Here is a 22,048-nt window from a genome sequence, read left to right as displayed (position 1 = left end):
GCACGTCATAAAGGCTTTCCCCAGCTATATGCTATATGTGATGTGCTATTTAATCCATTACTTCCAAACCTTTAAGTGTTTAGGTCTCTTGAAACTTCTAGAGCTTATACATCAGTTATCTCAATAAAACATTCCCTTCTAAAAAAAATCACGAGCATATGATAAAAAGCTGTTTTCTCTGATAAAAAAAAAGGTTTATTACATCAAAGTACCACGATCATCAACTTTTTTGTTTCAATCACTATTACTGAGCGGTGAAGTGCTCATCATTGGTGGACTACGTAAGCAATATGAAGTATCAGTTAGCACATGGTAGGCATTTCACATCAATCTTATCTCTATCTTCAACTTTTCTTACCTTGGTCTCCGGCCGCCCTTGGCCTTACTAATTGCTGCTAATTTTGCCGGTGGATGATCCGTGGGTGTCAATAGCTCGAAGCTGCAGAGTAACTCATCGTTGATGCTCATGATTGCACCAAAATTGTCAAACTCTCCACAGTAGTTTGGCGCTGAAAACACAGTGACAAGTGTCCTCTCATTAAAGAATTCATATCCGTCTTCAACAACCTAAAAACATAAAAGAAAACTCTTATTAAGATGCCGAGATACACTAAACCCTATTCTTCTCTTGTAGAAATAGAGAAGGAGCGACAACGCTACCATATGTGCCCTGCAAACAAGATCAAGATCAAACTTTGCAAGAAATTCGTTGACAATCCGTTTTCCAAAACAATATGATACTCCTCTGTCACTATCCTCCCAGTCATCGGTGCTAGTTGAAGGATCTGACCATAAAAGGTCGCTAAAAAGTGGTGGGTAAGTTTTACTTCTCTCGTTCAGATCTTGTTTTGTGTTATATTTACTTCAATAGCCCATATTCAGGCACATCGGTAGGCCGTATAATGTTTCGTACGTCGTCTAAAGAGTTTAGTGACGGACTTAAACCGCCATGTACACAGAATATTTTGCCTGCCACAAGCGCAGCGATCGGTAGTGTGTTGAATACATCGATAAAGACACGCCATATTTTTACATTGGTACGTCTTTTACATTCGTCATAAAAACCATATACTGCAATCAGGGTGTCACACAGTTATCAGAGAGATTTTTTGCTTATTAGCGCTCGTCTTCCTTTCAATATACACAGACTCTCTCTATAACCACGTTCGAAAAGCATTAAAAACTTCATCCTTATACCTCGGGTGACATTGGCGCATTCGTGATTGCCTCGGGTTAGAAAGAAATTTTCCGGATATTTGATCTTGTAGCAAAACAGTAACAAGATGGTTTCCAAAGACTGTTTCCCCCGGTCGACATAGTCGCCCATGAACAAATAGTTGGAATCCGGTGGAAATCCACCCTATCATGTAGTTCATATTTGAGTCTCTTTCATCATGTTTCAAGCCGACGATTATCTTCAAGTTCCCGCTATTTACCATTTCAAATAATCGCAAAAGATCGTGAAATTGTCCATGAATATCGCCCATGATCTTGACTGGTGGACTCAATTCGATCATTGACTTTTAAATCATTTGATGATATATTATGCAGCATCTCGTTATTAATCGTTGATGATTTGACTATCTTCATTTTGTTTATGATGCAACAAGAAAGGTATAGACTTACGGGCTGACTAAGGAACACTTCTTGTGCTGCCCTACATATGGCCGTGATTTCCGAGTTTCTAAAACAGATCGACTTGTGCACTTTGCCACCCATGCCTACTTCAAGCAAACGGTTGATACATTCGTCGATGTCCAAATTGCTACCAATGGATCGCATGGATGTGGCTGTCAGCTGGTTCTGATCCGATAACGTCAACTGATTCAAATCGGTATTTAGGGAATCGTCATTGTTGTCTTGTTCATTTGCGTCGTCTTGTTGGTCAAGTGCTGCTAAACGATCGGTCGCGTTGTCTTGTACTGAATTGGCTGGTAAAGGTTGTTGTGGGCTGTTGGAATTTACGAGTATGGAATTCAACGAAGTTGTCTTTGGGTGTTTATGCACAATAGCAGTTCGTATTACGTGAATTGCCAGAATAGAAAAAAGGGATCAGCATTATCATCAAATTATGTGGCACCCTTCCTTCTCCGGCGCGCGTGCATGCGAAGTATAGGGCTTACAGTAGTGTTGTAGTATTCATTATCCGAGTTTTCTGTTCTGATGATACTGGGCCTTTCCTTCCGTTTTTTGGAGCTGATATTGCCCATTATTTGCTGGATTAAAGGAAAGTTAAAGAAAAGAACAACAAGTAGTTTAATACGGGGGTTTTCTTTTTTTTACTCATTTTTTTTAAACAATTCCCTGGAACTTCTCTCACTCGTAGATCTTTTCCCCACATGCAGAGAAGACTAGGCTTCTTACAGCGGTTTGCTTCCATCCTTCCCGAGCCCAGCTCACGCAAGCTAAAGTCCCCTTTCTTCAAAAGCTTTGTAATACCGAGTTATTTGCCACCGGTTGTTATACTTGCATTTGTTTGTATAGAGTGCATTAACTTGTATAAGTAAAGCTGTAGTGACCATACTAAGCAACAATTTGCAGAAACAAGTGTCTTATCATAAATTGAGATGATGCATGGTAAACACCCATTTTCAGGAAAGAGCAAGGAATATGTGTTTGGATTTATGTGCGTGGGGGAAAGATGGGTTTTTTGCTGTCTATGGCTTAATTGACTTGAAGCTGACAGTTTCATTATCGTATAGGATCGCTAATGTATTGGTTGTCGAGAAGCGAAAGCGAGATGACAGAGAGATATGCACAGGTTTTCGGTTGTTTGTGGGCTCGATTGAACCGTTGTTGTTGTTGTTGGTATCGTTCTGTGATGCCTGATCTGTAGACAAATTGACGACCGAGTCATTTATGTTGCCACTATTACAAAGAAGATATCAGTAAAGTTAATGTTCATGGATGCACCCATAGAATGAAAACAGAAAAAATTACATTTTTGTTAATGCGGATTTGTTCTTGAGCGTCAAAGGTGATTCAATATCTACTGCGTACAAAGCAACTGCCGAAGAATTGGTGAAGATCACAGCCAACCTCCGGCCAGTATCAGGGCATAGTACAAGCTCCTTGATCGAATCTCCAACAGTAAAGCATTTGCCATCCCCGGCTACGCTGTCAATCGAGGGTAATGCAGAGTATACTTTTTCATGGCAGATCTCTAGATAGCAGATAGATTTAGTTTCTCGGCCTGTGATAGATACCACCGCTTTTCAATGGGTATATTTTTAAGTTTACCTGAAGCATTCGATGATCCTGCCCAGTAAATGAGATGAACATCGCTTTTACCGTGCATGGAAAGCAATAAGCTTCGACTATCAGGTGCCCAGCATGCAGACTATATATCATTTCATAAAGGATGTTGGTATCACTATACATTGCTTTTACAGATCTGCCCGCAAGGATCGTATTATCCCATACCTGAACCCATAAACCCGGTGGATTATTCAACTCTTTATACGTCCAATCCAATGTATCCCACATGCGCGAGGTTCCTGATCTGAAAGTGAATCCATAGAGATAATTCTTCAGTCAATAAACCTTGTAACATAGCTACTGACGTAACCGTAACTTACTTTGTCGCCACATAAAGCCATCGTCCATTTGGACTCCAGCGTAACAGCAGATTCCCTTTTCCTTTACGTTTAAGCGGCATCGTGCTTAAGAACATTGTGTCATAAACCACAATTGTGCCCATTGTTCCCGATGCTGCTGCAAGAAGATGACTGGCTGGTGATGGATCCCAAGCTATCGAGCTGATATTCTCATGTTCCGGATGGAATAAGTAGTTCATGGATGCAGAGTCTTGCTCTGATTCGCTTCCAAGGTTCCAAAGACAAATACCTTTTCTAACAGGTTAAGAAGAGATCAAGTCAGTTAAACACCATCAACTATCAGTCGTCAATGCTTCCGCTTTCTTACCGACATCCAACGGCAAGTGTACCGCGTGCTCGTTTTTTCCATTCAATACACGTGATATCACGCATAAATGGATGTTTCAACACTTCGCGCTTCCAGCCTTGGTGTTGTCCTTCTCGCTCGTAAACATAAATTGCATCGTGTTCATCGGCAAAAGCAATAATGTTGCGGTGTGGGTGCCATGCCATGGATCGAATCGCATCACTTTTCAATTCCGGTGGATCGTTAACAAGCTGACTAGTGGGTCGATAATATGTATGAATCAATTCACCAATGACGCGTGGTACATCATAAAGTGGACTAGTATACATGAGTTGTCTTGTCCGTTAGTCGTCTGATGTTCCTCCTCCTCCTCCTCCGCCCTTCCTTTCCCTGTCAAGCGCAGATATGTCCATGTAATTTTTGCTTACGTGTTCGCAGTACTGTTTTCGTACCCTTTTGTACTAAATGTGTAGACAAATAGCAAAATGAACGTTCAGCCTTTTCATATATATATTAAAGTGACGATAAATTCCTTTCATAACTCGTCTTGAAGTAATACTACGTACATATCCCGAATATACTGTCGCAGCGGATTGGTTAAGCTGGTAAAAAACCCTTGTTGAGCGGTATCCTGGGCAGGAAAAGTAGTAGTTTCTGTGGCGCGCACTGGTGCAGATTCGCGAGTCAAAAGTATGGAAGGTGGGAGCTGGTCCTAATCAATTAGAGCAGTGGATTCAAGTTTAATTACTTTATTGCATTTTATCGTATCACAGGTGAGTTGGAGATAAAAGCGATAAAGGGGGAACGTGTATGTTTGAAAAAAAAAGGTGTACTGAGTACTTCTTACATTACTGTGCAGGAATTGATCCGAGACAGGATCGTGTTCATCCATGACGTTGACTGGAATAAAAAATCATTACCAAATTGCTACTTAGCAAAAAGCAAAAACAATCGTGCAAAAAGAACAAAAAAAGCCTGTTGATACCTACTTTTTACTGTTGTAGAGAATAAAGAAAAAGAGATCTTCCGTTTAGCTAAAGCATTTTTTACGCGAATTTCAGCTGCGAACCGCGACACGCGCTTAGAAAAAAAATCGGCCCTTTTCATCCTGTTTCATTTGACAGTATAAGTTCCTCTTCGGCTAATGGTATTTTAGTAGCAGCAGCAAGAATAGGATTAGCGAGAGATCATAAAGGTCCAAACACCATCACATACACTAACGACCTGTTGATTCAGCGAGAGGGAGCTTGCAGCGTCAACCACAGCCGGTAACCTGCAGAAAATGCGCAAGTAGAGCTACTAGCCAATATTAACAACAACATTATATCTTTGGTTATTCCGACAATACTTGTCAACAAGTAGTTCTTTTATATATACAGATGACAGCAATAGTAGAGGTGGGGGAGGAATTAAGGTTTTGACTGAACAATCGTAACGGTGTCTATACCCTCAGAGAAATAAGCCGCCCTGATAGCAGCGTAAGGTAGCGTGAGCGTCTCGCGTGGCGCATGGCCGACAATGTTGTTGTTGCACGCGGCAAAAGGGCCAGCTACGTTGCCGGCATTCGTCTACACTAAACCTGAACTAGGAAAGGCTCTAAAAAACTCAACATGCTATCAAAATTGGAGTACTAAGTTTTAGTAGTGTATATGTTGATGATGAAAAATCAAATAATATTAAAACTGCATGCAATGCCTCATTTTCCTTATTTCAAGTGATATTGCTTATCTTCCGATATTTTTTCGGGATACGGGAAGGGGGAAAACGGATGCAAATGATGATGAAGAGTAAGAAAGAAAGAAGAAAAAATGGAAGCAATACCAGGAAACGAGCTTGTGTCAGCTGTGGGTAAGATATAGGGAATCGTATGTATTCGTTACTTTTTGAATAGCAGTTGTTACTATTATTACACTTTCTTATATCCTGATTTCTATTATACATCTATATACATCGATGACGATATATAATGTATGTAGGGTCCCATGTAATAATATTATGTCAGAAAAATTAGAGTTTAATCGCATACGTACAAATTCCATACTTTCAGCAAACAGGAACGGTGAGGGGCAAAAGAAGGGTAGGGATGAGAGATGAAGTAGGGGAAGCAGGTACATTATATGATACAAATGATTGGACCTACACACTTATCAATATACACCATTTTCTTTAAGGTTATGATATTTACATAATAACAATAGCAGTGGCAAAAAAAAGTTTACATTAATGGATATAGAAAATGAGAGATACAACCAGCGATGTTACAAGGTATTATTGTCGAAGAAGAAGCAGAAGACACAAGCACTTTATTGTTGTGTCTAGACCCATAAGACGAAAGCACATAGTTCTTTGTGGTTCATCCCCCGAGTTATGATGGTGAGCTATGCTTCAAGTAGTAGTAGCATCTGTTGTTGTGGGGGTGGTGGTAATGCTCGTATCATCCTGTTGCGACCGTGCATTGCAGCAGTAGTAACTGTAGCTGGTTGTTTTGTACATCATGGACTCCAGAAAGTTTGCAAGTGCCGCATAATTCTTGCAATGCCGGGGAAGCACTTGACGTTCGATACGGTCAAGTTCCAGGGCAATCCAATCATTGATACCTGCAGGTGCGCCACGCACATAGTCCCAGCAAGTAAGCTCCTCTTCTTCTGTTGTCGAAAATATTGATGACGATGGTGTCCCTGCTGTTGGAACAGGCATTATCTTTCTAAAACTTTTTTTATGTAAAAGATATGAACAAGATAATAAGACCGAAAACAAGAAGGAACAGAAGAAGAAGCGAAGAAAAAGGAAAGAGTGAAAGAAATGTGCAAAGCCCTATTCTTTCATGAAAAGTGCATACTTACACATACATGGAGTGTTGTTTGTTGATGTACATTTCACTTCAGACCCTCATCAGCCTCATTGTGTACCACCACAGGGACATGACGCAAAAAAGTGTGTTGTTCATCCATTACCGGTGTTCTTTTTTCTTTTGCGGAGGCTGGAGTGAAAAGTACAAAAAGACAGGTGAACTGAGATCAATAATCAGGTATTACACACTTTGATGATGATTGAGTTTTGACGACTTGTGTGTAGCACTGTTAGGGGGTCCCGTGTCACAAGCTTATTCTCTATTAGTTCTTTGAGCGACACCCTGCAGAATCTTAACCGAACGGCGATAATGTTCGATGATGGTAATTGTTATGCCAAGGGCAACACGGCAACCACGACAAACGGTCATTACACAGAAAGATTTTGAGTTCTCTACTGCATACCTTGGGAGCTTCGCGCCCCCCTTCTCCGACCTATTTCAAGTGTGTCCCATCCCTTCGCTCGGTTCCTGCCCCCAAACCATCCTTTCTCCTTTCTCCCCCTTTTCCCTTCTCGTAGAGAATATCTACTCAGTATAAAAAACAATGTAGTACAAGCAAGGTACGTGGAGTAGCATTATCTGAGCTGATATATTTAAAATCTTTTGGAAGAGCGAGACCTGCTGCCTTATTTTATTACAAAGGAAAAAATGGATGGATGATATTGGTGATGGTAGTATCAATAGTAGTAATAGTAGGGTTAGTAGTAGTAGTAGTCGTAGTAGTAGTTGTAGTAGTAGTAAGAAGTAATAGTAAGAGAAGGTGAAATGGAAAAATAAACAAATGTATAAAGAGGAAAGAGAGAAATATATATAAAATATATATAAAAAGACGCTGTGTATGTGTGAGAGTGAACAGAAATGCGACATTGAATATATATGTTAAGCTCGGACAGCAATGATTTTGTTCGCATGGCTTGTAATATTGCTCACACCAACCATGGGCTCACGGGACCGTCGAAGGCGCAATCGTTCGAGAAAGACAGAATGCGTGGCTACTGGCACTGGCTCAGATGACTTTCTATTAATATCGTCGTTGTTGTTTCCTTTGGCGGCGGGACTGATGGCTGTGGTGGGCAGTGGTGTATTATAGGCGGCAGTAACCGATGGGACAACAATAGCAGCATCGTTAGCCCTGCTATTCTTCATGCTGTTGTTGTTGTTGTTGTTGGCGAGCTTGCTGTTGCTGTTGCTAGTGCAATTGCTAGTACTCGGCTGAATCGATCGAGGCGATGAGATCGTTGCAGATGAGATGCTCGGGCTGGAGCTGAATAGCCGTTGATGTTGGGATGATAAACGTCGCTTGATCTTTGCTGAAGCAGATGGGACAATGCTAGTGCTTTTGTCATAACTGCGTCGGGGCTGCTGGCTAGGTGAAGGGGCTAAACTGGGCTGTAGTTGATGGTCCTTGTTGTTGTGATGATGTGGTTGTCGTGATAAGGACGAGAGCTTACTAAGTGATGTAGCAATGAATCGACTCGCAGAAGACTTGAGTGGATCGGGTGGAAGCGAGGAGTAGGCACGTGATGCATTAGAAGTAGCAGGCGACGCGGCAGATGCTTTACGTAAAAACACACTAAAGCTGCGACGACTGTTGTTGCTACTGCTGTTGCTGCTTTTGCTGCTGTTGCTGCTGCTACTAGTTGTGCTGCTGCTATCACTATTGGCTGATGACGATACAGATCGACGAGGCTTGTAACCTAGAAACTACCCATTTTAGTTACTGTTATTCTATATAATTTTCCTGATTCTATTGCTGCATCACTATCAGTACTGCTGCTGCTGCTAAGGCCTAGTGTAAATAAGTAATTACCTTCTGTCAAGGCTTTGGGCATACCCTTTTGTTTGACACGTTTGATCCATGCTGTCAATTGAGGATCAGCACGCATGCATAACTCAAATGTCTTTTCATACAACGCTAGGCGCTCGCAGGTGTTTTTAGTCTCCATCATCTCCGAATAAGATCTTGCCCGGTATCGCTTGTCCAGCTTTGGTCTTGCTGTACCATCGTATGGTACAACAGCACAAACACGTCGATTTCTTCTGGAAGATCGAGGTGGCAATACGATTGTGTTTTCCATTGTTGTTGTTGTTGCTGCTGCCGCTGTCTAGGGATTAAAAACAATCAGAAGGAGAGGAAGTCTTCCCAACTGTTGAGAGATGATAGAAGGGAAAAAAGGATCCATCTGGGAAACGGGTTGTTATATTTATATTAACCAAATATCTGAGCTGATGGTATGATTTGATGTGATGATACAATCACATATAAAGCATATAGTTCGGTGTATTCCGCCTCCCTCCCTCAAAAAAATCCACCCCTTTGTATGAGTCCTTTTTCTTCCCCTCCCCCAAGATACCCCGCCCCTTTCTTAAGGTGAATTATAGTATGTGCGAAGAAAGTTCTGTAACTCTTTTTTTCTAATATCTCTCTCTCTGTGTGCTGTTTCAATCAAACATATTACAACGCGCCATTAGAAAATAATTACTACAGTAGAAGTATCCAAGAGTATTATTACTTCATACAGTGAGCTATGCTCTATACTGGCTCCTTTCATTTAATTCTAATAGCTCTCTCTAGATACAATCTCTCATGCCGGTATCTCCCGCCTTTACACTTGTAATGCTTAATAAATAGGTTGGATATATGGAGAAGGAAAAAGAGGGTTTCCTTCTCCTCCTTAACAGCCCGAGGCCTCACTTGGTATCAGAAACAACTCTTTTGCAAATCTTATGATGTTATCTGTTACTGTGATTGCTATATCAACATGCGATCTGCCAACCACCGACATCATGTAGGGATCAATAATGAACAATGAAAAACGAGTTTGTGGTTGGATTAGTTTCTTGGGGCTCCTCCCCATCTTCCTACTCCTCCCCTCCAGGTGTATGATAGAAATAGAGGCGCTGGAGATAAAGAGTGTATACGTGCGGGCGAATGCACGTCCCTTTCATCTTTTGCTCTCGCACACTCTCTAACACGCACACAAACACTTCCGAAATCCCTGTATTTAGTTTTTTTCGATCTCGGTGACTCTCCGCTCTAACCTAACAATCAATGCAATTTTCTTTTCTTCTTTCTTTTCTCTACTTCTTTTCTCTACTTCTTTTCTCTACTTCTTTTAAGTTATATAAGGAGGTAGAATAATAAAGGAACTAGCGATGGCTACGATGAGAAATTTGTATTGATAGTTGTCAATAGTCAAAAGTAATGTGTCTCGTATCGTACATCATGCATGGTCGTTCATGTATGACGTTTTATCTGCCCAACAATTCTATTATTTACAGTACAAAATATACAGATGGCGTAAAAGTAAAGTTATGGATTAGAACTATAGAAGACGATTTGTTAGTGACGACCTTTTAGAGAGCGAAAGAGCGAGGAGAGAAAGTGAGTGGATGTAGGAGAAGGAGGTGTGGGATTGTGTGCGTATAAAGAGACCGGGAGCTGCATACTGCAAGATCGGCATGGTCGTGCACCGCCTTAACTTCATCGGTTACTTATCTCACTAAAAGAAGGGAACAGCTTCTACTATTACTATTACTAGTACTACTACTGCTACTACTACTTCTGCTGCTGGTTATTTTTATTCCTGTGCCCCTTCAAATGCATTTAATTCAAGTTCCAGCACACGGATCACCAGTTCTTTCCATCCTACATACTACCACCATCCACTGGATGGAAAACTAGGGCATAGAAAGATTTACGTACGAGTATAAACTGTATGATAACATTTACACTTGGCATTAAACCCAGTTTGACTACTACTTTTACGTTGACCTATAATAGTTGTCGCATTTTCTGCTATATAATGCTGCCCATATATACTACATGTCGGCATAAAATAGTTAATCAAATACAATACCAAATGCACGTAGAACTCTCTGTCTCTTTAAAATGACGACATTAATGATAAGTGATCACCATTCACCTTTTATTCGTTACAAGAAGGTTCACCAAAAGGAAGAGCGAGAGAGAAAAAAAGACTCTAGCTACCCCACACCACTCCCTTACTTTTCGTTCCGAGTAAGAAGAGTAGGGGCCAGTTTTGGTGCGCGTACGTGATATGTACAGAAACAAATGAAACGGGGCTCACAGACTGTCGCATCATATTTTGTGAGACTGTGTACGTGTGCCTACACATACTGTATGAGAGCAGGAGAAGCACGAAGAGGAGCGACGCTTATATGTCTTCCTTTGCCTCTCTCTCTCTCGTTTCGGTATACATTGCAGCTTTCAGAACGTGTAAATCAGTCAAAGAACATGGGTACGAGGGGTGCAGCACTTCGTGCTGTGTTTATGCCATGTATGAGCCAACTTTAGCCAAACGTTAGATAAAGGATTGTGCACTTCACGAAGACCCAATTTGATGATAAAACATACTGCCCAAGGAGAGTCGGAGTGCGCTTCCCTTCTTTTCATATCATCATCGCTCAATTTGCTACAGTAGCTGCTTCTCACTTGTTCTCTGCCTTCTTTTTTCCCCTCTTCTGTAGAGTACGTAACCCCTCTCTTAATCCACAGTCTCACCTCTCAGCTTCTAGTTCCTTTTCACTGACAGTGCATATGCAGACCTGATTAAAACAGGAAGAAAGCGAGGAGAAGAAGGCGGTATGCGTGTTCCTGGGAAGACCAGCCATTCACTTGTTTTACTCTGTATTCTCGTACGCATGAATGGTGTTACACATGATCTATATCTCTCTTCTGCTCTCATCACAAGTTTAATGAGTATTGATGATAGCTCGGGGTATTTTATTTACTGTTTTGCAACTTTCACTCGTCGTCGCCTTCGACAACATCATATAAAACGCGTATCCGTAGCGAACAATTATCACAACAAACAACGTCAATGCCTTGCTCCAAATCGTCCTCAGTGATTGCATATGTTCCCGAACATCGACATCTCATCGAAAATGTTAACTTGTCTTCATTATACGCCATATCGTCCAGATCAATTTCGCTATTGATAACTGCACCTTGTCGCCGCTGGCGGGCTGATCATAATTCCATACAAAAAACCAAAATCACCCCCTCATTTCCCGTTAGTAAAAGCGGTTCTCCTTGCTCTTTAGGTATACTTCCTTTTCCCTCCCCCTTTTCCTTTCATATCGAAGAAAATGCTCTCTCTTTCTCACCTGCAAGCTCTGCGTCATATTCCTTTCGACTTTGTGGAGTCCGCAGTACATCCCATGCACGAAGAATGCGTTGTGCTTGATCATCGTCTTGCGGTACAGATCCCCGCTTGTCTGGATGATGCTGTCAAACAATAATAATTTAGAACTACATGTCTACCTAGAACTTTTTGCTTTTACATTTACCCTTAAAATGAGGTTTTGGAAGCGAAACTTGATCTGTTCTGAAGTCGCATTTTCCGAGACATTTAGAACCTCGTAATGGGTTTCTTCCATTTGGGCATGGAGCACAAATCAGCTTTAGTGGCTTGGTCCAGAGGAAAAGGGAGGACAGATCAATGCTTGCTATTTCTCTCTCAGCAATTACGTTCGTGAAGATCGATTATAGATATCATCCTTTACCCTGAATGCAGGTTTCATCTATTTTTGAACGCCACTAATTTTGAAGATCTTCTTCATTCTTTATCATGACGACTTAACGATGATGGCTGAAAATCAAACACCCTCCTACCTACATCCAATAAAGTGATCTTCAAGAAGGTTGACTTTTCAGGGACAGAAACAGGTCGCATCCATGTGATCCTTGATATTTAGCCCCCCATACCTCTACATATTTGACCGCCATTGTTAAAAGCTTAATTAACAATGACTATTAGTCTCCAACTACTTTGATACATAATATGAAAAAGGAACGAAAGAAACGATTTCTGAACGAGTACCACGTTGCTGCTGTAGATATAAGGTTATTTATCGTTCTCACCTCCTCCTCTCCAATCTTTTTTAACTACACCGATTTTAGCGTATATAGGATGATAGATAAATATACTGGTAAAATAGCAGTATAAACGATATGAAATAGAAGAATCTTGCTGCTATTGTAATGCTTGCTTAGCTCGTCCTCGTTCTATTGGCGCTGCCTCATCCTCACGTAGTAGATACAATCTGGGAACGACATGGTGCCTGCTTTTTCGTAAAAGAGGAGGGTAACAATCGCATAAAAGATCTCATCTTTTCGGTACAAGATCTGTCGTATGTAATACATACTGCATGACTATATCCAAGAAGAACGAGGATGTATCATTTCTCTTTCTCCATCCTCCCCCTTTACATCTATTCATATAGCAAAAGCAATGTACTTATTATATTCGTCAGTAATATAAGAGTATGCGCAATAAAAAAGAACCTCGTGTGCCAAGCCAGAAGAGCAAGAAAAAGTGTATATACAATTTCGAACTAGACACACTTGGTACATGTGTGCACTCTCTTTTACTACATACTAAAATCAACATCTGCGGAAACGTAGATCTCATTATGCTTTTAAAGGAGAAAGGGTGTCTATATCAGCATGATGCAAGCAACCCCTCTCATCCCGTCCATAAAATTGTCAAAAGATGACGAAGAAAGAGAGAGACATACATGCCTTGATACATATTTGATTGGTTTTGATGAGCGGAAATGAGAAGAGAGAGAGAGGAAGAGAAGCCCATTGAATGCTATATTATTCTCACTTAAATGACTACTTGTATGCACAGTAGGGGTATATCAAACATTAGATCTCATACATAAATGTATATACATACTAACCAGCCTAATTATTTTGCACATGTATGTATAAACACGGCTAACAGTGAAAGTGCGAACAGCGGTTCACGCGACTTTAGCAGTAATCGGCTGATAATATTAATGAGAGAGACAGTGGTAAAATGGAAAAAAAAATTACGAGCGAAGGCATGTCCTTGTTGCTCACCGCACATTTAAAAGGGGTGTTTCACCGTATTATATTGATTATGTACTACATAGGAGCTCGACGAATATTCCATGGAGCGTATACATAATTCTTTCGTATAAATTATTCGTTATATGCACAACCAAAGTACGATGGTGCCGGAACCATATCGCATATACCAGTGGTTTGCTTAATCCAATCTCCACACTATCCGTTATTTTACTGCGTGTTTTGAGAACAACGCGACTTGGGTCTCGGGACGGGCAGTGGGATGGTATGCGATCTTGGCGTGGTGGTCTGAGCTTTGTGATGTAACATCATCTGTTTGTTGTAGGTAGTCCAGAATCAGAACATCGGCAGATATATGTAATATGTAACAAGGCCGTGCTTTGGCGACGATGATGGTATGTATATTCTTTGAGTTGTTCAATTGATAACTAGAGAGGCAACATGTGGTTATGGGCTATACTAATATTACATCATAAATAACTAACAATAGAAGCCCTTGATGCATCCCTTACAGCAACTTCTTCCCCCTTCGGAAGCTTAGGAAAGAGGCCGTTATAACGGATGGGGTTTCTGGCTTGAATTTTGAAACCATTCTAGTCATGAATAGATTGAACGTTTGAATCCATGGAGCAAGAGGGACACGATAATGGATCAAAGAGCGAGTGAAGAAGTTATAACCAGTCTCTTTATTAAACTACGAGACTTACGCGACAAGCTTCAAGCAACTGTTTGCTACACAAAGCTCATTGGATAGCTTTTTTTAAGAATGTCATATCAATTTTATTTAATACATAAATCTTTGTCAGTCGAAACTTATATTATTATTGAAACTATAAATGGAGGAGCACTATATCACAACTCAAAAAGATTTCAACCCTGAATGATCCGTTGAAAGTGGAATTATGCGGGGATCATGTGAAGTTTTTATTGTGTTATTCTTACAATTCCCAACATTCTGGTGAAGATATCGAGGAACACGAGTGTTGACATGAAATGACAAACTGGCTCATTTTAATTGACACCTAATATTTTCAATGTCGTTCTTTTTGCAACCATCAGATAACAGGGTTGATGTCAATGATATCGCGATGAAAAGTAACATATGTATGTACACTTGTTGTAAAGAAAAATGTCCGGCAAGTCTGTAATATTTGCCGGGGCAGTGCAGTTCGAAGATTATATTGAATGATGGAAATGTTGAGATTCTAGTATTCGGAAGATTGAGAAGGAAAAAATCAGAGCATGAACAGGTGCAAATATATCCGCCGCAGCAGAGATAGCTCAAGTGACCTGTCAAAACATGATCTTGTGCACTGTTTGGGAAGCGACCTTTGTGTGTGAGACAACGCCAATACGTCAACGATAATGGCAGATAGATTTCTGCAATGGTTGCAACAATGGTTGCAACAATGGTTGCATACAGTGAGACGTACGTAGAAAGTAACCGCAAAACATTTTCTCTATATCTTGGTTTAGACAACAGTAGCTCTCGCTAGTGCTACATATGTCATCTTTTATTTCCACACAACGATTTAATTGATACATATATATGTATAGATCAATAGACAGAATGTAGAGGATATTATACGCTTATGGGAATCGGAAAAGAAGCCCATTCATGTTTGGAAGCAAGATATGTTGCGCATGTCAGTGAATTAGATGCAAGTGAGTGCTATAAGATGCTTTGGATGGTGATGCACATATCTTCCGGTCAAGCCACTTTTAGCCTCGCCAACATTGCTTAATAGCAGTACAGCGTCTATACATATCAACTAAAAAGGCTGCTGTATCAAAAGATTAATCGTTGCTATCTCTTCATGAGCGATTGCGTCATAGGAACTCAAAGTCTAGTTAATATGGTTAGCAAGTTAGTAACTTGTATACTTATCATAGATAAAGTGAACAGCTTCAGGGACCCATAATGAGCATGATGTGCCGCTGCTCCATTCCAAGCACCTGCCAAATCAGACTACTCTGGACATCGGTACTCAGACGGCATTGGAGACCTGTTTAACATGAGTGAGTTAATGTCTGTTGGCTTGTGTCACGGTCAACTTGTCGAACAGCAACTGCTCCATGCTGGCCCGTGTTATATAAATTCGCCTAACTCCGATGGTTTCCATGACTGGACCCATGTGTCATCCGTTTGCTTGTTTTGCTCCGAATTGACCCGACGATTTTCTTTTTTTTTCTTCCTTCCAATGCTTGGTGCTTTTTCCTTGCTTTCGCCCCTATTGTAAATTACCACTACTGTAGTTGCCGCCGACTCGCTTCTTTCTCTCCCTCTGTCCTCTCTCCCTTTCCCTCCCTCCCTCTCTCTCTTTCTCTCTTGTCTTCTTCCGCCTCTTATTTGCTAACGCTGAATAAGTTCGTACTCGCAACGTACTCTCAATAACCCTCATTTCAACATGGCGTTCCGGTTCAACTGGCCCGAATTCGATGCGGGCTTCTATGACGAAGCGAAATCACAACTCGAAGCTGCCTTGAACAAAGGCAACAAACCGAAGAACATTGTGGACCATATCACTGTCAAAGAATTGCACATGGGCAGCACGGTAAGGGTGGCTCCTCTTTTCTCCCCATAATTGTTATTGACTGGCTCTAATTATATAATGCGCCAAAATAATCAGCCACCAGAGCTTGAAATTTTGGAAGTGGGCGAACTGTCGACGGACAAGTTCCGTGGTATTTTTAAACTCACTTATGCGGGCGATGCATACATTGTTTTGCAGACCAAAGTGCAGGTGAGTGCGTAACTGTTAGTAGGGATAAAGAGTAGCAGCAGCAAGAAGAATTATGTGCTGACAACGCCATCCTTTTCCCAGGCAAATCCGATGCACGCCAAACAATCCTCTCATCTTGCTCGACACACGCGACCGAAAATACTAGCTGCCGACCGTCCACTCGTTGTACCGATGCTCCTGCGTATCAGCGATCTACGACTGCGCGGTATCATTGTCCTCGTAGTGTCGAAAACCAAGGGAATCACCCTCGTCTTTAAAAACGATCCGCTGGAAAGCATCGTCATCAGCTCAACCTTTGACAGCGTGACGAGCGTACGCAACTTTTTGCAGCGCGAGATCGAAAAGCAATTAAGGAACCTGTTTCAGGAGGATTTGCCAGTCATGATACACAACTTGAGTTTACGCCATATCCAGAACGAGCGGGAAAAGGAGGAGCTAGCCAAGAGACGTCAACGACCTGCTCCCCTGTCGGTCATGTCGGATCCAGGCATGGTTCGGTCATGTATTGGTGATATGGTCGATGACGAGGATGACATGCACTCATTACCCAATTCCTTGCCGTTATCTTCGCCGCGCACACCCGCAGATGGCGCTTCCATGTATTTCAATATGGGGCTTACCGAAGCTGCTGCCAAGCACCATTTCTGTCTGCCGCAGGACGTCTATGCCAATGGCATCCATTCGCTTGGATCATCAATTTACAGCAGCGGCAGCCTCAGTAGCTGTGACGATGACACGCGGTCTTACTCAAGCCGTGCCTCGTTCTCAGATATCATGCCCATGTATCGACCGACACCACCTGCCATTTACACAGAATACGCCTCCATCCAGGCAATGCACCAGTATTTACAAAACTGCGTGGATGACTCGGTCTCCGTAGATAGCAGCAACAGTCCGATCATGTCACCAACAGCCAGCACTGTGTGTGGATCTGTCGTATCATCGTCGACGGTGGCCGACATTTATGCAGAGGATGGTGATGCGCCATGGTATGTGGTGGAAGGCCCAGAGATCCCATCCCTATCTGGTTCGGCAGAGCAGCAAATACCCGTCATGTTTGACCAGGAGATCATTTTACGGCCCACCGAGAACGCATTGGCAGCAAGGCTGGCCCAACTGACATGCGCTAGCCGTACATTTTCACCATTACCGCCCGTCATCCAGCACAGTGTGTGTAGGAGTTTTCCCCACATTGTCAAAACCAAGCCGATGAATAGACGCGGTCGCAAAGTCCCCAAGCGGCGAATTATCCATCTTTCGCTGCGTGGTAATAACGACAATAACCAGTAACCTTGCCACGACTCCCTTATTTTTCGCAACACTCTCCCTTTCACTCGCGTTTTCTCTCTAAACCCTCACTTAACTACAGAAACACAAGTCCATCTATTGTACAGACCATCACTCATCTCTCGCACACATCGAATATCACTCTCATGTTTGTAAATACCCCTTTCTTTAAACGTTTTTATACGCAGCAACAATTGAAAAAAGTGCTTTATTTGTTTTTCAGTATTCTTTCAAAGGAGAACATGAAATGAAATTGTTCAGCGAAGTCTGTTGAAGTTGTCGCGGTTGTTCTTAAAGTACTCGCGGAGCTCTTGAGGCTGGCGACCCAGAGCTTGCTGGAGGTCGGGCGTGTTGAACTCAAGCTTGCCACGATCAGCCAAGGCAAAGTACTCGGCGATCAAGCGGATATACTCGTTGTTGAGGAAACGGCCCAAGGGGAAGCTGTGGGGTCTGTCGCGACGCTGCTTCTGATCATCGTTGTTGCCCTGCTCAGCACCATGTTCCTTGGGTCTGCTTCTGAAGCGAGGATCGTCGCGGATGCCGTTGAGGTAGTTCTCAAGCTCCTGCTGTTGGATCTGTCTGTACTCGACATTGCGATTGCCCAAGGCCTCGGAATACTCGCGGGCAATTTCTTGACCGTTGCGGGCTTGGTTGCCAGTGAACTGATACAAGCGCTGCTCGTTGCCAAGCGATCCAAAAAAGACACCCTCGCGCTGGCCGTTCTGGCGCGACAAGCGGTAGACGGCATCGGCCACATCGCGGGCATCGACAGAGCTCCACTTGCGGTCCTGGTTTACAGGCAACTGGAGACTATTGCGGTCCTCGATCATGGGCGTCAAGTAGTAGAAAACTTGGTTGAACAAGGCACTGCGAACGATGGCATAGCTGTCACGGTATTGCTGCTGCAAGTTGTTTTCCAGCTCGCGCAAATTTCTGATGACTTGTTGTTCCTGTGCCTGATCGGCGCTGAGACTAGTAGTGGATCAAGAAAAGAAGTGAGCGTTGATGTTTCCTTCCTTTTATTTTCACGCTGACGAATGACGAAACAACTTACATTGAGAACAGGCCAACATACTGGACACTGGACTGACGAGCTGCGCGGATCAAGTTCTCGCCTTCTTGACGGGCATTTTGCGAATTCTCGGGCACAAGCAACAGAAGCGAGGCTTGCTGCAAATCGCGCTGAAGACGTTGTTGGTCGTTGTAGTCGACCTGGATAACCTTGGCGCCCATACGTTCCAACTCGTCCAAGTTCTGGGTGTCGCGGGCCAAGAGACGGATTTCCTGTTGTTCATCACCACGTTCCTGACGGCGGCCTTCAAGGAAACGGTAAGCGAGCACGTAGCCGAGGAAGGAGTCGACGTTGGAGATAACAATTTGTTGGTTGCGGGACATTTTTTTTTAAAAGAACAAGTGTATAAAAGCAAGTAGTTGTTTTGTACGCAGGATCATCTACCGTTTGCAAAACGAGCTCTTTATATACACTTTCACGACTTTCTCCGTTTTGCATGAATTCTGGTTGGGTGTGAGAGAAAATAATCTCAATAAAATAATGATAATACGCGTCACAATGGCATTTTCTCGCGTCAGTCTAACGGGTTCTTTACAACTCTCATGTCACTTTTGTCCAAGGTTGTTCGATGCATGCGGACCATTGCTCCATTGGAGCTGGCCGACACTACGTGGGATAATGTTGGTGTACTTGTTGGTAGATATAACCAGAAATACTGGTTTTTATTTTTTGTCATTTGTGTGTATGGCTCGCCCCAACAATCTTTCTCATTGTGAAAAAAAAATAGAACCACCCTATCCTTCACCACAATGCAACAAGGTGTTCCTGACCATTGACTTGACTCCACAAGTCCTCGATGAAGCCTTGTCAGATCCCAAGGTAATAATGAGTATAAGAAGTAGTATGTTGCGCTGGCGAACCTAACACATCAAGCGTGCCCTGAACGCATATAAAGGTCGGAACCATCGTGTCGTACCATCCACCCATCTTTCGCTCGATGAAGCGTTTGGTCCAGGCAGACGTCAAGCAGGATATTGTCATGAAAGCAATTGCAAAGGGTGTGGGTATTTACTCGCCACACACAGCTTGCGATAACTGTGTTGATGGAGGTACGAACAGTGCTTTCCTCTTGTTTTTGTGTATATTAAAAAGCTTAATTTGATGGAATATGAGCGTATTCTAATTTGGCCAACAATATAAAAGTCAATGATTGGCTTGCCAGTGGTTTAGGCAAGGGCATTGTGCAACCTATCGTACCCGCGGTAAATCCTCCCGAAGGTAAGTATTTGACAGGTTCATTTCAGGACGAGATAGTAGTCTTTGAGAAAAAGTTAAAAGTTTAATTTGTTTCTAGGCCATGAACAGGCAGGCACTGGCCGCTTATTCACTTACGATGATCCCACGCCGCTTACGACCGTAATTGACAAGATCAAAGAGCTAACGGGATTGCCCTTCCGTAAGTAAACAACTGATAAGCCTCTTTATTTATATAAACATTGCCTGCTATATCTTGTTTATATTGCATCGACATGGATGGCCTCACCTCAACTTGTGTGTTTAGTGAGAGTTGCCAAGGCGGATAACGGAGACCGGTTGATCAAAACAGTAGCCATCTGTGCTGGTTCGGGTTCTTCTGTGTTAAATCCAGTGGAAGCAGACCTGTTCTTCTCTGGTGAGATGGGTCACCACGATGTGCTGGCAGCATTGGCAAACGGAACCAATGTCGTTCTCTGTAAGTGTAAACATTCCTCCGTTTTAGAGTAGGTCTTGAATAAAGACCAATAACTAATGTAAATGCTTTTATGTGTATAGGCGAACATTCGAACACGGAACGAGGCTACCTTTCGACAGTGCTTCGCCCCAAGCTGCAAGACATGTTGGTCAGCGAACGTTCTGCTGAAGGTGATGCCATTGAGGTCGTTGTGAGCAAAGTCGACAAGGATCCTCTTGAGATCATGTAGATATAAACATTTTATAGGATGCTTTTTATTTTTATTTTTATTCCTAAAGAAAACAAAATTTATACAACACAAGGAAAGGCAGTCTTTTGGACTTGGATGAAAAGGACTAGTGGGACGGAAAAAGATACTGGGAGGGGAAGGATGGAGAACGTGCGGAGGAGAAGTATGTGCTTTTGTGGAAAGACAGAAAAAATTATGTGGGATGCAAACTATGTATAAGTACTTTTTTTTTTGTCATTTACGATGCTCGGCACAACACTTCACCACCGACATTCTTCTTGATGGCCTCTTGCAATTCCAGCACGCCACGGTTGGTGTTTACAACAGCGATCTCGCCAGCCTGCAAAGGCTTGATGAATTGAGCTCGTCGTCCACTAGCAACGCTCTTCAGTTCATTGACGGTGAATGTGACCTTCTTGGAAGGCTTGCTAATGACAGAGAGGTGGCTCAACGTGGGCGAGTTGTCCTTGTACTTCAATGAGAGCCACAGACGGCGGGTGGCAACATTTTCGTTGGTGGTAGGGGTATACTCGGCATCGGGTCCAACGTGGTTGCCTCGCGTGACAGACGACAAGAAACCTTCACGGTATAATATGTTGCAAATAGCGAGATTCATTTTGGTTTCGGGAATGGCGATCGTCTGAAGTCGTGATCGGAAGCCATTTTGAATACGTGCACAGAGATCGTAAACGCGAGGCATTGGTGTATAATGGACGAACGGACGGTCAGTGAGCGAGAGAAAGGGAAAACCAATTTTTTTGTTTACACTTGCAAATTGCAAACTGTCTACACTATTCAAACGCCGCTGGAAATATTGCAGTTGCCTAGCAACGTCTTTGGTGGCAGTAGTCCCATCAACAGTGGTAGCTTTTTTGCGATAATACCCTGCAGCAGCTAATCAGCACGCTTAATCGGTACAAGCATAATACGTGCAACTAGTATTAATGAGGCTTTTTTGAAAAAATCTGCACAGGGAACATTCTTCATGCCCCAGCGCATACATGGAATATTTCCAAGAACATGCGTTCCCGTTATGTCGTTCAGACTGCAGCTACAAGAGGCTGCAAAAGTGGTGTTCAATAAATCGGATACAGTCATCGAAATGATGTCATGTATTCTCCTCTTGTTTATACCATTTAGTACAGAACATAGATATTGCAAAGTAACTCTTATCGTAGGCCAGTTGCTTGCTATGATAATGAGATATACTCCATTCAGTTGAAGAAATCCATTACACATACTATTAGACAGCAGCAAAAGAAATAGTAGAGCCTGAATCCTTGAAAACAACTTTTCCAACGGGCTATAACTCTCCCTCTATGGTCCTTCACGGATGTAAAGTAAAAAAACAGCCCATCGCAGATAGTTCGATAGTATGTATGCAACAAGAAAAATATACACATGTGTACATGCAGAGAAAAGTCTATC

General features: G+C 42.4%; 9 protein-coding genes across 9 annotated transcripts; 2 read left to right on the top strand and 7 right to left on the bottom strand.

Annotated features, from left to right (window-relative positions):
- Positions 1-234: 234 nt before the first annotated feature.
- Positions 235-2,210, bottom strand: BDB00DRAFT_871183 (serine/threonine-protein phosphatase PP-Z1; the record flags this gene model as incomplete). The annotated part of the gene is made up of 8 exons (XM_053126801.1): positions 235-277; positions 359-567; positions 661-802; positions 864-1,071; positions 1,198-1,360; positions 1,437-1,520; positions 1,627-1,989; positions 2,124-2,210. 8 exons carry the CDS (start codon positions 2,208-2,210, stop codon positions 235-237), a joined length of 1,299 nt encoding a protein of 432 aa, XP_052980896.1.
- Positions 2,211-2,877: 667 nt separating this feature from the next.
- BDB00DRAFT_297933 (WD40-repeat-containing domain protein) lies at positions 2,878-4,335 on the bottom strand. The gene is made up of 5 exons (XM_053116836.1): positions 3,925-4,335; positions 3,579-3,851; positions 3,424-3,502; positions 3,241-3,340; positions 2,878-3,163 (listed from the first exon to the last, which is right to left on the bottom strand). The coding sequence occupies exons 1-5, from the start codon at positions 4,230-4,232 to the stop codon at positions 2,937-2,939; spliced, it is 987 nt and encodes a 328-aa protein (XP_052980895.1). The 5' UTR covers positions 4,233-4,335; the 3' UTR covers positions 2,878-2,936.
- A 1,491-nt stretch (positions 4,336-5,826) lies between these two features.
- On the bottom strand, positions 5,827-6,775 carry BDB00DRAFT_817591 (uncharacterized protein). Its single transcript, XM_053123078.1, has one exon. It carries the CDS (start codon positions 6,598-6,600, stop codon positions 6,289-6,291), a length of 312 nt encoding a protein of 103 aa, XP_052980894.1. The 5' UTR covers positions 6,601-6,775; the 3' UTR covers positions 5,827-6,288.
- Positions 6,776-7,491: 716 nt separating this feature from the next.
- On the bottom strand, positions 7,492-8,832 carry BDB00DRAFT_938175 (uncharacterized protein; the record flags this gene model as incomplete). The annotated part of the gene is made up of 2 exons (XM_053129271.1): positions 7,492-8,310; positions 8,565-8,832. 2 exons carry the CDS (start codon positions 8,830-8,832, stop codon positions 7,634-7,636), a joined length of 945 nt encoding a protein of 314 aa, XP_052980893.1. The 3' UTR covers positions 7,492-7,633.
- Positions 8,833-11,444: 2,612 nt separating this feature from the next.
- On the bottom strand, positions 11,445-12,255 carry BDB00DRAFT_817588 (uncharacterized protein). Its single transcript, XM_053123077.1, has 3 exons — positions 12,068-12,255; positions 11,885-12,005; positions 11,445-11,743 (listed from the first exon to the last, which is right to left on the bottom strand). The coding sequence occupies exons 1-3, from the start codon at positions 12,155-12,157 to the stop codon at positions 11,523-11,525; spliced, it is 432 nt and encodes a 143-aa protein (XP_052980892.1). The 5' UTR covers positions 12,158-12,255; the 3' UTR covers positions 11,445-11,522.
- Positions 12,256-16,024: 3,769 nt separating this feature from the next.
- Positions 16,025-17,650, top strand: BDB00DRAFT_761595 (uncharacterized protein; the record flags this gene model as incomplete). Its single annotated transcript, XM_053119283.1, has 4 exons — positions 16,025-16,171; positions 16,247-16,360; positions 16,442-16,827; positions 17,113-17,650. The coding sequence occupies 4 exons, from the start codon at positions 16,025-16,027 to the stop codon at positions 17,648-17,650; spliced, it is 1,185 nt and encodes a 394-aa protein (XP_052980891.1).
- A 254-nt stretch (positions 17,651-17,904) lies between these two features.
- BDB00DRAFT_761592 (uncharacterized protein) lies at positions 17,905-18,537 on the bottom strand (the record flags this gene model as incomplete). The annotated part of the gene is made up of 1 exon (XM_053119281.1): positions 17,905-18,537. A coding segment is annotated over one exon (633 nt), but the record flags the coding sequence as incomplete, so codon positions are not given.
- A 703-nt stretch (positions 18,538-19,240) lies between these two features.
- On the top strand, positions 19,241-20,639 carry BDB00DRAFT_817574 (GTP cyclohydrolase 1 type 2/Nif3). The gene is made up of 7 exons (XM_053123076.1): positions 19,241-19,355; positions 19,447-19,538; positions 19,615-19,768; positions 19,863-19,937; positions 20,014-20,115; positions 20,221-20,391; positions 20,472-20,639. The coding sequence occupies exons 1-7, from the start codon at positions 19,262-19,264 to the stop codon at positions 20,618-20,620; spliced, it is 837 nt and encodes a 278-aa protein (XP_052980889.1). The 5' UTR covers positions 19,241-19,261; the 3' UTR covers positions 20,621-20,639.
- Positions 20,640-21,365, bottom strand: BDB00DRAFT_817569 (30S ribosomal protein S8). Its single transcript, XM_053123075.1, has one exon. It carries the CDS (start codon positions 21,318-21,320, stop codon positions 20,859-20,861), a length of 462 nt encoding a protein of 153 aa, XP_052980888.1. The 5' UTR covers positions 21,321-21,365; the 3' UTR covers positions 20,640-20,858.
- Between the last annotated feature and the right edge of the window lie 683 nt (positions 21,366-22,048).

Source organism: Zychaea mexicana, assembly GCF_025766255.1.
Source record: "Zychaea mexicana strain RSA 1403 chromosome Unknown BDB00scaffold_26, whole genome shotgun sequence".
Lineage (NCBI taxonomy): Eukaryota > Fungi > Mucoromycota > Mucoromycetes > Mucorales > Lichtheimiaceae > Zychaea > Zychaea mexicana.
The sequence above is the reverse complement of the archived record's forward strand: the minus strand, read 5'-3'. Positions and strand labels throughout refer to the sequence as shown.

Excerpts from the sequence above, each read along its gene's own strand:
- BDB00DRAFT_297933 (XM_053116836.1), bottom strand. The coding sequence starts at position 4,232 with ATGTATACTAGTCCACTTTATGATGTACCACGCGTCATTGGTGAATTG. Across the intron at positions 3,852-3,924 it reads ACACTTGCCGTTGGATGTCG|AAAAGGTATTTGTCTTTGGA; the intron begins GTAAGAAAGCGG and ends TTAACCTGTTAG. Across the intron at positions 3,164-3,240 it reads AGGATCATCGAATGCTTCAG|AGATCTGCCATGAAAAAGTA; the intron begins GTAAACTTAAAA and ends TCTGCTATCTAG.
- BDB00DRAFT_817588 (XM_053123077.1), bottom strand. The coding sequence starts at position 12,157 with ATGGAAGAAACCCATTACGAGGTTCTAAATGTCTCGGAAAATGCGACT. Across the intron at positions 12,006-12,067 it reads TCCAAAACCTCATTTTAAGG|CATCATCCAGACAAGCGGGG; the intron begins GTAAATGTAAAA and ends ATTGTTTGACAG. Across the intron at positions 11,744-11,884 it reads ATATGACGCAGAGCTTGCAG|CCCGCCAGCGGCGACAAGGT; the intron begins GTGAGAAAGAGA and ends AATTATGATCAG.
- BDB00DRAFT_817574 (XM_053123076.1), top strand. The coding sequence starts at position 19,262 with ATGTCACTTTTGTCCAAGGTTGTTCGATGCATGCGGACCATTGCTCCA. Across the intron at positions 19,769-19,862 it reads CGATAACTGTGTTGATGGAG|TCAATGATTGGCTTGCCAGT; the intron begins GTACGAACAGTG and ends ACAATATAAAAG. Across the intron at positions 20,116-20,220 it reads GCTAACGGGATTGCCCTTCC|TGAGAGTTGCCAAGGCGGAT; the intron begins GTAAGTAAACAA and ends TTGTGTGTTTAG.
- BDB00DRAFT_817591 (XM_053123078.1), bottom strand. The coding sequence starts at position 6,600 with ATGCCTGTTCCAACAGCAGGGACACCATCGTCATCAATATTTTCGACA.
- BDB00DRAFT_817569 (XM_053123075.1), bottom strand. The coding sequence starts at position 21,320 with ATGCCTCGCGTTTACGATCTCTGTGCACGTATTCAAAATGGCTTCCGA.